The sequence below is a fragment of the Echeneis naucrates genome, chromosome 7 (genome assembly GCF_900963305.1).
Source record: "Echeneis naucrates chromosome 7, fEcheNa1.1, whole genome shotgun sequence".
In the NCBI taxonomy this organism is placed as follows: domain Eukaryota; kingdom Metazoa; phylum Chordata; class Actinopteri; order Carangiformes; family Echeneidae; genus Echeneis; species Echeneis naucrates.
In genome coordinates, this window is record NC_042517.1 from 22,743,843 (window position 1) to 22,756,643 (window position 12,801).

A 12,801-nucleotide genomic window follows, 5' to 3' on the forward strand; every position below is an offset into this window, starting at 1 on the left:
AAGTTCAATGTCTTAAAGTTCCAAAAAATTAACTGCAATCATATCCATTTTATATCAATCTAGTAAAAACATTGTGATAAAATTACCATCCAAATTGCATTCTTGTGTTCTATCTTGTTAACTAGTCAGTTCCATACTCTGGACTAAGAACCATAAATAATTAAAACTGATGATTTAAGTGTAATTATTCATAACTATCTTTTTCAACTATTTCAATATATATATATATATAATTTATACTTTTTTATATTTATATCTTTATTTTAATATGAGGAAATGTCATTACCATTTGTGTAATGTATTATTCTTGATCCTTTTAAATGAATGAAAAACAAGATTAGCTTTGTAGTTATGAAATTTTATATTTAGAGAACACACATCTAATAACCCCCCTTCTCAGTGTCTCACTGGTCACAGAACCAGTAACACATTCAATTTGTTTTGAATCTTTCAGTAAACTAGAAGGAAAACTGGAGGGTCTACCTTGACAGAATAAGCAAGAGAGATTGTGACAGCGAGGGGTAAGCCTTCTGGGACAGCCACCACCAGCACAGTAACTCCAATGATGAAGAACTTCACAAAGTACTGAACATAGACTGGAGTGCACTCTGTCAACCAGGTGTGACCTGCAACAGAAACCACATTACATATTGACACGAGAGAGAAAGTTCACTTTGAAGAGTGTCTCGCACTCAGCAACAATTCATGATGTATTTATCCACAGACCTTCAACAACAAACGTGTTGATGACAAAGTACAACACCAGGATGATGACGGTTATGGCAGACATCACCAGACCTGTGCGAGGATTCAAAGAAGAGAAGTTTACTTACATATTGCCAGCTTTTAGTGAATAACGATTGTTATTTCAGGCCTAAAGCAATGTGCACCTGCTGAACAAAGTGGTTCATAGTATAACCTGAGAATATCACCTTCTACAGGCGAGTCTGTCACTAAGGACCAATAAAATACAAAATAAAAGTGTGAACCACTGAACTTTGGGTTAGTTTCTTTTATTCAGAAAGAATTTAAATGTACATCATTGCCACAAAAGCTCAGAGGGACGATGGCTACAGAATCTGCTCCATGTGTATACTTAGAGTGAAACTTGCTCAGTTCTCGTGTGACCCTTTACCTGCTTTGCCAATTTGAACAGCCAGCTTGGTGAGCTTGCCCTGCAGCACACTCTTCTCTTTCTTTGGAACATTTGTCTTCTTTTTCTCTCTGTCCTCTACCTCGCCTCCCTCTGCACTCTTCAGGGGTTGCATCTCCATGGCAACACCAACATTCAGCTTCTTGGCTGTAACACACATAAAAAATACACAGTGTTGTCAGCATTGCACCTGAGAATAGTTAATCTCACCACCCACCAAGTCTTACCTTTGTTCTGATTGTTCTCCACTGCCCCATCAGGTTGTTTTCCTGAGAGAAGGAGAGAGAGGGCACACAGAGGCACAAGAAGGTAAGGTAAGTCAAGACAGACAAAGTAGCATCCATGCGTCCATCAACTTTTTACAGGTGTGGTCTGAAAACAGCCAAAGACACACTTCCAGAAGCAGAAAACCACAGAAAAACAATACTAAAGGGATAAAAGTACACACAGAGAGACCTTCAGAGATGAATGTCACTGCACTGTATACTGGGGTCTATTCGCTGGTTTAAGAAAGGAGCAGGACAGACAACTTTATGCTCACATACCATTGGTTACTGTGCTGTAACTGGCATCTGTAGAGCTGAGCAACTGAGCACTGTCCTCTGGTTGGAGGAATGTGTGAGAAGGAAAGGTTTTGGGGGAGAGCATGAGAGAATTTGGTAAAAAGGGGAAAACAAAAGAGAGCAAAAAGGGAAGAATAAAAAAACTCAGGTAGTGAATGTGTTTGTAAACACAACCCGTAAAACTTTTTAGATGATTATATTTTATATAGGCTGAAAAACTCAGAATACACCTCCGTTTCAAAATGAGGAATGAAGGACATCATAAAGAAAGGTAAACAGCCCTGTAGTAAACCCCTATTGCATTAGGATAAGTTGTAGCATTCGTGGATAACCTATGAATAATGTATTAACGCCAGTAAATGACTGTTTGAATAATTCAGCCCACAGAGGCTGCAATGAGTGCAATACCTTCTGCTACAATGCTTTGGAAAGAGAGCAGGGACAATTGGAGATAAAATAAACGTTTTTCTTAATCCATGTTCTACTTTTTAATATGACAATAACACTTCCCATGCAGAAGTGATAAACTGCCATGGACGCATCATGGGTGAGTGTGCTTGTAATGATAATAACCTTAAGTGCTTCTGAAAGTATGTGCAGCCTGTATTGCTGTTTGCATCTCCACTCTGACTGCAGCGGTCTTCCAAAACAAATATGAGCATAGACTAATGCTCCATGCATTGACCAACCAACACTCTTCCTTGAATCGCCACAGCTGCCTTGCTCTCCGGCTCGTTCAATAATTGATTCAATCTGCAGTCACTCTCCCTCAGATTAAGGGAGGGAAGGAAAAGTCGGAGGTAGGAGAGGCACAAGATGGGAAGATGAAAGAGAGCACAGGAGTGGCGTGAGAGAGACCAGGAGAGAGACAAACAAGGGCAAAGCGTATGTGTGACAGTGAGGGGGGATACAGTCGAGGAGAGAAGCTGAAACTATGTGAATTGACCTGACATACACAGCTGCATGTTGCAGTGTGTGAGCATGGACAGATTATGTGACAAACATTTTCCCCAGGCTACTTACACAACTTATTCCTTTTGTTTATCTCTTTGTTTTTGTGGTAATTTTATATGATTGCAGTGGATTACATTTTCTTTGTTTTGTATTTCTCTCTAGTACTTTTGATTCCCTGTCAAACAGGAAATATTAAAAACCAAATAAATGTTTTAATAATAATAATAATTATAATTATTTTATTTTTATTTATTTTTTTTGCCTCTTTCGGGTTGGCACAGCAATTCAGCTCTGTAACTTGCATGATTGATTTGGCCTCAATTTTTACACTAGACGTCCTTCCTGTCCTAACCTTCTTCATTTCTCCGGGCTTGGGACCACCACAAGTCTATCACTGGTTTGTATTGTGGCTGCAGCCCATGCAGCTCTACCACTGAGCCACGTCCCTGGACTAATCCCATTCAGCCCACACATGTGTTTGAGTACATGTTAACGGACTCATTCATCCAAGGAGATGAATGAAAGCGGTTCTTCTGTTTTCTACTAGGTTTTGTTAGTCTTTGTTTACTTCCACTATTATTAATGTTTTAAGAACAAAACCATTTGTGCTGCTGTTGTAAAACTTAAAATTAGGTCTGTTCATCTTGCTCTATAAGCTGATAAAAAGCAGTAGGGTCTCTTCAACACAAATACCATTTGATATTTCACTCAATTTCAGTTTTTCTTATTCTGTAGTTTCTCAAAATTTTGTGTTTCTCTGTTTTCTTCACTCACTTACCTTTCTTCTCCTTCCCATCTTCCTCCATCTCTCCAGCACCCAGAAGTGTGAAGATAATGCCTGTCTGTGAGTTGACACCTACAGCTGTCACCAGCATCCTGCCTGAGCCTTCCATCACATGGGTACCTTAACATCAAGACAAGACCACTGGTTTAGATTTAATAAAGAAGAAAGATGCAAAGATGCATTCTTATGTGACAGATATGAGTTTTCACCAAGCTTGCAGCTGTTTTTTTTTTTTTTTTGGTGAAAGTTCTTTTACAATGATTTCTTAATGAGCAACATATGATGGATTGCCTAATATGCTTTTATCAACAAGAAGTAGTGCTTAGCTCAACAAAACATCATCACCCAGGCAGATGGGAAAGCACACTCGAAATCGAAAATCGAAAATCTATGGATCTTGACCCTGGACTTAACACAACACTGACCTCTTAACACCTTCTGAAGTCATAAATAGTTGACAGCTAGCAACAGCAGGCACAGAGCAAATCTGGTAACTGTATGGAATCACATCTTTGGCCCGCTTATGAATATTCATTCTCTGTCTATTTGTGTCTTGAAGGCTTACCTCAAGGCAGTTAAGTTCAAGTTAAAGTTAAGGTTATTTTGCCGGCCAAAATCACACAGTGATACACTTCATAAAGCTGAATCAGGTAATTATGTCTGGGCATTTGCCATTAGGAGAAGGATTTACATTTAAACAGTTTGAACCATGAACACACTGGCCCAATAAATGTACCAAACTTAGCATATTTAGTTGTTAGCTTGGGCGACAGCTGCTCAAACAAAATGAACTGATGGCTCATCTGTACCATGAATTGCACCTCTAAATGAGCTTGGGTTTTTTCCTGTTTGTGAATATCCATTACAGAACACTATGCTTCTTTAAAGCGTTCCATTAAGACAAAGCCTACAGTAAAAAAGTTAAAGTATAATTACTGTTCCTTTAGTAATGCTGCTCTAGGCCTAGACTGCTGGGTGATGTTCTGTGCACTGCTCCCTCTGTCGCCCTCTCTCTTACCCTCATGCATGTACATTCCAACATTACATGTTAGTTTCTTCCTGTAGTCTGTGTTTTGTCCCACCTGTCCTCTCTCTTCCTGTCCTTGTCCTCCAGCTGCTGAATCATCTCTGCTCCATATTCCTGCTCAATCCCTGCTGCTGCAATAGCTACCATTAGTTATCATTACACACTACTACTCATTTCTACTACCCATTGTTGTTTCTTCTGCTTAACATTTCTCCATCTGCTTATATTTACATGTGCACACCTATTGTTCTCAGGCCTCGATCACTATCTACATCTGCATGTTTTGTTTGTATTTTTATGGCATCTTCTCTCCTACTGCTCTTGATCTCTCTTTACCCCTCACCCCCCCTTTCCTCTCCTTCATGCTCTCTCACTGCATCTGTCTCTTTCTGTCTCTCTCTCCGTCCCTTTCTCTGTTCCTCTCCATCTCTGTCTTAACTCAGATGGTAGATGGCTGCCCTGCCTGAGCCTGGTTGCTGCGTCTTAAAGGAAGTTTTTCCTTGCCAGTGTTGCCAAGTGGTCTTGGAGGGATATTTTTTGGCCTGTTTAACAACCCATGAAGAGTTTGGTATAGATCTGTTCTACATGTAAAGTGCCTTGATGTAAACAAAGGTTATGATTTGATGCTGTATAACTAAATTTGATTTCATTTAATTTAAGTCTATGCATACATAAACATTTCTCTTTACCAAGCAGAACACTGGTATGATTGAGCACAAGGGCCACACACCAAAAATGTATCATAGTAGCAGTAAGTGTGAAAACAGGTATCTAATGTGCAAATACTTGTAAGGCATGGCCAGTTATGATCATAAAGACCGTGATATAAATGTTTATTGTTTGTATTTGTTTAGCATTTGCATTAACACCTAATAATGGAAAGTATATACAAAACAGTAATGACGTTTGTGATCCTGAGTGGTATATCTTGTTACTTAATCCGCCTGTTGTTGAAAACAGGAGCTGGAAAAACTGCAACACTATAAGTTACCATTAATTTCAGCCAAGATCTCCTTACCCTAGCATATTTAAAAGAGAAGTATTATTATTTAGTAGTACTACTGTTAAGTTTCTTCATGAAAAGAAAGTTGAAATGGTTGTAAACAAATAATCTCTAAAGAGGTGCCTTAAGGTCTGTTTGAACAGTATCTCAATCTTGTGTTATGTCCACACATGGACAGACACATACATACAAACACACATGCGCTCTACCAAAGGCAAAAAACTAAAATGTGACGAACCTGAGAGCAGCATCGGGTCTTTATCCACAGACTTGCGTACATGGTCAGACTCTCCTGTCAGAGAACTCTCATCTATCTTCAGATCGTTGCCTTGAATCAAGATACCATCAGCTGGCAGCAGGTCCCCTGTAAACACATACACAGATTGCATTTGATTGAACCTTTTGTTTAACTTTTTGACATGTCAGGTCATGGTGCCTAACAGGAAGATGTAGAGATGTTGTGAATAGGTTAGGTAATACAGATCATTAAGATGAGAAGCTGTATGCCAGAGAAAAATCTGATAAATATGAAACATCATACAGAAATCTGGCGATTATGTTCACTTAGCATAGAAAGTAGCTTGTGGGGAAGCAGTTGGCCAAAGTTAATAACACCCCTACAAATACAACTAAATTATACACATACTTTGTTTGCTTAATCCATATATACAAAATAGAAATTCATTAATTTTAGCAAGTAATTCCACAAACTCAGATTCAGGCCTAGTTTCAGGGGAGACTCAGTGAGTAAGTACTTATCCGAAGATGCCCATATGATTTAGAATAAATGTGCCCTAAATGAACTACTGAGTTAATCAATCAGAAAAATATATGAACATTGCTGCTCTATTGTGTAATGTGCATTTACAGTGATATGCTCACCGTATTTGACCTGGGCCATGTCCCCCACCACCATATCAGCTACTGGAATTTGGATGACATTTCCTTTCCGAACCACAGTGAACTTCTGTTCTTGCTCGATCCGACTCTGTAGACCCCTGAACTGTTTTTCTTTGGACCAGTCATTGAAGGCTGTCACCAAGACAACACACACGACTGACAGCAGGATGGCTGCACCCTCTATCCAGCCAGTGTCACCCTCGCCTTCATCCTCTGCACCACCTGACACATTCCCACATGCTGGAGAAAGGACAACAGAGAGGGATGATTAGTCAGGTATTTTGTGAGGTGCACTGCTAGAGATATAATATCACAAGGGAGTCAAGTGGTGTTTAAAATTCCTATATAGCACAAGGGGAGATTTCCATGTGTTCTTTGATTGGATAGCCAGGTTCTATAATATTACTGTGAAAGTATCAAAGAGCTCAGTCACCAGGGAAATGCTCACAAGCTGTATTCATTGTCTTAAAACAAGACACCAGGACTTCTGTAACTTTGTGATATACTTTGTGCTATATGGTTCAGTTTCTCTTCTGAGTCACTCACTGACCTGAGCGCTCCACAGAGGAGCCCGAGACAAACTTCACAAGATGTTCTTTAGTTCTTTAAGCCCCAAATATATCTTATGGATATTAGCACTTCAATAAAGCACTGGAGAAGTGTAAAATATGGGACCTTTGATCTGCCTGAAGTAGCTGGTTGGTGGTTAAACAAACAACATGTGCTCCCAAACCCAACACTAAAAATGACAGATGACAGATGTTTTTACATTCTGATTGTTTCTGGTGAGCCATTTACTGTCGATGACACATGAAGGAAAAAAAAAAAAGATCAACAAACAAGTACTTATGTTGCACCATTCTTCCAAATGACATTAACGTGAGGGGATTTTGTGTTTGTGGCTGTTATCTGGAGTGCACTATGTGGTTTCAGACAGTGATACAATTGTCCCTTATTTCCTATCTTGGTCCACGGAGCCCACTTCCTTCCAGTCATGAGCTGTCGCTTTGATGAACAGACCCAGAAAACCTAATGGCAATAACTGATAATCCCTTTCACATTTTCTCTTGTTGGCTACTGTCTGTTGAAATAATACCCTTTCCTTTTCATTTTCTGCATTTTCCTTGTGCATTGCACATCTTCAGTTTGGCAAACACAAGAGAAAGAATGGCAATATTATGTTGATTAATCATAACCACCCATAGATACATCTGGAATCACTTCTCTAACAAGCCTCTTTCTGTTGTACTTTCTATACTTTTAACCTACCAGTGAACCATCTATCTATCTACAATATGTAACTTAATAAGAAAAATAAGAAATAACTCATTCTTCTAAATTACCCTTCTTACCAATGTGCATTTCAACATATAAGCAAAAGAAAAAAAGAAACTATGACAGCAAAAAAAATATTCAGTATATTACCAAGAGCATGCTTTTTCTGCTGATCTTGGTCTGGTACATGTATTACTTGACTCTAAAAGTAATTTTTTTACATAAGATGGTTACTGTATATCAAATTAGCTTGCTTCATGGTCCACTTATATGTTTTAATATTTTCAAATTCTTTAATTTCAAGTGAGGGACATCAAAAAAGCCTCAGTGAGGTAGGAGTGGCTGACTTAATATGTGCAAGAAGATCAGCTAAATCAGCTAAAGAAGCGAACCGCAAATGCATAGTACAAGTGCTAACTAGTTACCACCACACTAATAAGTTTCCATTATAATATATAAATGTATTATAAAACAGAATCAATTTCTACTCAGGCTATTGATATAGCTGTGTATGCAAGCACATCTGAAAAGTCACATCACATGACTTTTCACATACACACAGAATAAGTGAGCTGGCATAAACAGATTATCGCTTTGTTGCAGCAAATATTTGACTTAGTTGTGATATTCACATTGTTTTCAGTTGAGGCTGAAAAGAAACAATCAAGGACACAACCCTGAACTTTTAAAAGTAAAAGATAATAAAACAATTTTCTCCATGTTAGGGGCTCTAAAACTTTGGAGAAGTGCAGATGCAGGATGATTCATAGCAAGAGAGATCTGTTTAAAAAGCATAGTAGCTTTGGTTGTTTGACGTACTGAGAGAGGAAGGGTTCTCTGAAGACATGAGTCTACAGATGGTCCTCGGAAGATAGAGGCAGACAAACCTGCTCTGACCTGCTTAACTCCTTAACCCGGATCCATCTTTTTACTGACTTCTCTCTCCATATTCTCCTCTCATCTCTAATGTGTTTCGCCCTGAATGCATCCTCCTAAATTCTCAGCCACGCCCCGTCCCCTTTCTCACATTCACTCTCTTTTCCAGGAGGCTGGTAGAAAGAGAGGCCCAGAGAGATGATGGCTGCAGCCTCCAAGATGATGAGTGTGACGTCCTGCAAGGCCTCCCACACAAGCTCCAGGAAAGTTTTGGGTTTCTTCGGGGGGATGAAGTTCTGACCGAATGTTTGGCACCGACGCTCCAGGTCAGCTGGGTCCCCACTAAGACCTGAGAGATGGAGGGGGAAGTTGAGACAGCAAGAGAGATACAGGGAGATAAAAAAGGATGACAATAAAGATTAACATGTCAGCAAATGTCTTTGTGCACCTGTACAAACAGTGGCAATCCCTATTTACTGCAGAACACACTCACACACATACACACAATTAAACAAACAGCTTAACTTTCTCTACCCACTAAAATATTTAAAAACATCAAACAAAATAAAAATAAAATCAATGAATGACTCTTCACTCTTCTGACTCCAAACCCTTGTGTCTCTCATCACCAGCCTTACCTTCCTCCCACTTTCAACCTCACCCCTAAGTGATTCAGTTTCCATGGTGAGCAGTATATCAGGTCCAGGGCTTCCAGGGTTTCTAACAGGTTTCTTCCCAGCAACAGGTGATGTCATTTTTCCAGTGGCAGATGTTTTAAGCTGAGCAGTTTTTCCTTTTTTTTTCCTCAGTTGTTTTGAGTGGCTGTGAGGGGTTGGGGGAGGGGGTCAAATTGTGCACTATGGTTGGGCAAGATTTGTGACTATTTTTGCATCAATTTGCATTTGTGTGTGTACATGTTTGAAGCCGTTCTGGTCCAGTATGCTTGCTGCAAGGAAGCACATGTACATTTAAAATGCACTGTAGCAATATGATGCTCAACAGGGTTCAAGCCAAGGCAGAGTGAGGCAGAAAGATAAAGGGAGAGAGAGAACACCGATGACCTTATGCTGAGTAATCACAGTGAGCTGTATCTTTCTTTCATTAGTCCATCCATCCCTTTCTTCCTTCATTCCTTTCTTATTTATCCATCCACCCATCCCTCCATTCGATCCTTCCTCTTATTCTTATTCCACAGTCTCTTTTTCTCCCTCTCTCAATCTCCCCTTGATGTGTCCTTGACAATGCGGCAAGCTGTTCCAGCTTTCCTCCTCACCCCAATCACCACACACACACAGACACACATGCACTCTTCCTCACTCTCTCTTTCTCATCATTTGTCCTCCTCCTCCCTCTCGCTTCTATGTGAATATAATTGTCTCATACTGCAGTGCTGGGGTATCCATATCTGTGTTTCTGTGTGAAAGACAGAGAGAGTGAGAGATCCTATTCTGCATTGGTTTAACCCATTTCTCTCCTCTGTGTATCATGTTACAACTGATCTTCAGTGTCATGATGTATCATGATGCATGTGGTACATTTACTCCAGTGTGTGTGTGTGTGTTAGAGAGTGTCACAATGTTGCATTTTACCCTTGTTAACTTCCAGTTTATGCTCCTGCTCTATGTGATTAGTGTTATTGCCATTGTGTGAAACAGAGGCAGCAGCTTTTGTGTTGCTGTTGTGGTGGAGCATAAAATATTCAAAATTTTGACTACTTAATAATTTGTCATGAGTCTGAGCAGAGTAATGAGTCCTACAAGGCGGGAAACATCTTCCTGTTTCTATCTCTGCATTTTGGCTGGTTTGTTGCACCAGCCAACACCCTGCGCAGTTTGTGTTAGTCAGCACAGTGTAAAGGATGTGTGTTTGTGTGTTGCTTGCTAACTGTGCTTTGTAGGGACAGATACATGACTCTGTGTGTGAATGTGTATGTGCGTGTGTGTTTGTTTGGACCCGCTGCACTGATTCCTGACCAGTTTACAATATCAGCTTAGCAACACCTACCAACTCACATTTTTCTCCATCTCTCTCTCTCACACACATACACAAACCTTGTAAACTTTGCTTACATTTGAACACACACTACTCTATTTTCATTCACCCCCTTCTGCTCCTCATCAACTCCATATCACAGCTCTGTCATCTTTCTCTATTTCTCACTGACTTTCCCAGTCAACTGCTATCTGCTGTTGTGTTGCTATGTTACAAACTTTTTGGAGAAGTGGCTGTATTGGGGTACCACACCCCTGTTACATACAGGTGTGCGCATGAACACACATGTACACAAAAACTCACAGTCTGTTTTTAGCAGTCACAAAAAATATTTGATGGGAATGTTACTCTATTCATTCAAATTTTGATTTAAACGTATTCAAGAAACAATAATTTTTTGATTCATGAGCTTGTTCGGTCTGAGCAACAGATTATAGAGTCATTCCTCGTGTTCATGAAACTTTGTTGCCATTTTTCTGTGATTGATCAATTCAGAATTGTAAATTTTCCTTCAATCATATCATTACTGTTTTGCTATATATATATTTAATTCTTTATGAATATATACTGATTTAAAATGTGAGCATTTGATGTTTTTCTCATCATTAGCTATTGTTAAACTGGATTAATCTCGAAAATAAATATATATAGAGAGAAGATAATAACAGTTGCATATTCTCATCAATCCTTGTACACTTTTTTCCATTCAACAATTTATCGATTTGCTCTGTCAGCTTTCCATCAATCCATCCACTTTAATCCCCTCATCTAATCATCAATAAGTTCATCCATCCATATCCTCCACGTAAAAATTTTAGCCTCCTATTGCCAAGACTAAGAAGAGCTTTTACCATGAAATGGAAATGATTCCACTCTCATTGAAGAAACATCTGGTAGGTCCCACATAGTCTAAATGTAGAAGTCCATGTCTTCTTTGACTCTAAATTCTATATTTATACAGTACCCACATGATAAAACACTGAAGAAAAGTAAAACAGCCCTGCGATGGACTGGCAACCTGTCCAGGGTGTACCCCACCCCTTGCCCGATGTGAGCTGGGATTGGCTCCAGCAGCCCCGTGACCCAGTTACGGATAAAAGCGGATGAAGATGAGTGAGTGAGTAAGAAAAGTAAAAAATGGGACCCTTATTAATGTGTTTGCAAAATAGTTTGTAAAATCATCAATACATTTGGTTATGTTAGTATTGTAAGACGCGACAATGGCATGAAAATCACCAGTCAACCTCCTGTGTTCAGAGGACAGCATCCTCCATCCTTCCAGTACCTCATTCAGCTAATCTCACTTCATCAACCCTGTTCACCCATTTCCATTCATCCACTCTACAAACCCAGCCATCCAGACTGCAATCTATTCACCCGCTCATGTATCTACTCGTCCACCCATCCATCCTTCCATGAGTCTATTTATAGATCTCTTTCTTCACCCATTCATCCATCTAGCCGTCTATTCCTCCATTATTCATTACCCATCCTTCCCTCCATCCCTCCATATACTTTCTAACCCATGTTGTGCTTGCTCACCATCAGTGGTGTTGGACTGTAGTCTCTGGCAAAGCCCCTCTGTGTCTCCATAGCTTTCCTGGATCTTCTGCATGGCATCCGCCCCCCGGAGCTCCATCAGCTCCCTGAGCTCGTTCAACGTGACCCCGAAGTCTCCTCCTGCATGGCTGCCATCTGCCTTTCCTCCTCCTCCACCCCCACCTCGAGTCCCTTTGGGATAAAACTCCACTGCGCTGTTTGCCATTTCACCCATTGTGGCTGTTGTTGACATGTCAGTAAGGGTATTTTTCTGTTCTGGTCCTCCTTTCTCTCCTCAGTCTGTCCTCAACTCAATTCCACTTTCGTTTGGTTGGTGGAGGGGTGTTCATGTGATCAACAGTCAGAATCACAGTTCTGCCTTAATATGTTAACTTAAAAATGTGTAATTATAACGATATGGCTGAACTTTTTTTTTACTTTATTTAAGGGAAATGAGGGTTGTTCCCTTATCTCGACTCACTATTGTGGCCTAGCCTCCCGCATTCATTTAATTCTGCATAAATGGAGGAGGAGGATGAGGGGGATGAAGGACAGCAAGCAGGGGCTCTTCGGAAGTCTGAGTGAATCCAGCTTTCTTTCCCTCTGTTTCCTCTGCAATTCTGCTCGTTCTTTGTTTCTGTCCCCCTCCCTCCAGGGTCACGGCCAGTCCATGGACATTGGGACAGGGGATGGAGGAGTGACAGAGGGATGGAGAGAGGGGCAACGAGGCAAAGG

The 12,801-nt window shown here is 40.2% G+C and overlaps 1 protein-coding gene across 1 annotated transcript in view; it reads right to left on the reverse strand.

Moving 5' to 3' along the window:
• The window catches only part of atp2b3b (ATPase plasma membrane Ca2+ transporting 3b), a 34,802-nt gene extending 22,483 nt beyond the window's left edge, over positions 1-12,319 (reverse strand). Inside the window, exons 1-10 of the mRNA XM_029507390.1 lie at positions 12,070-12,319; positions 8,687-8,884; positions 6,367-6,624; positions 5,723-5,848; positions 3,449-3,574; positions 1,699-1,755; positions 1,381-1,422; positions 1,136-1,300; positions 727-798; positions 484-626 (exon numbers count right to left, since the gene is read on the reverse strand). Of these exons, the coding sequence (XP_029363250.1) occupies positions 484-626; positions 727-798; positions 1,136-1,300; positions 1,381-1,422; positions 1,699-1,755; positions 3,449-3,574; positions 5,723-5,848; positions 6,367-6,624; positions 8,687-8,884; positions 12,070-12,319 (1,437 nt within the window). The remainder of the gene's footprint in view (positions 1-483; positions 627-726; positions 799-1,135; positions 1,301-1,380; positions 1,423-1,698; positions 1,756-3,448; positions 3,575-5,722; positions 5,849-6,366; positions 6,625-8,686; positions 8,885-12,069) is intronic.
• Positions 12,320-12,801: the final 482 nt, after the last annotated feature.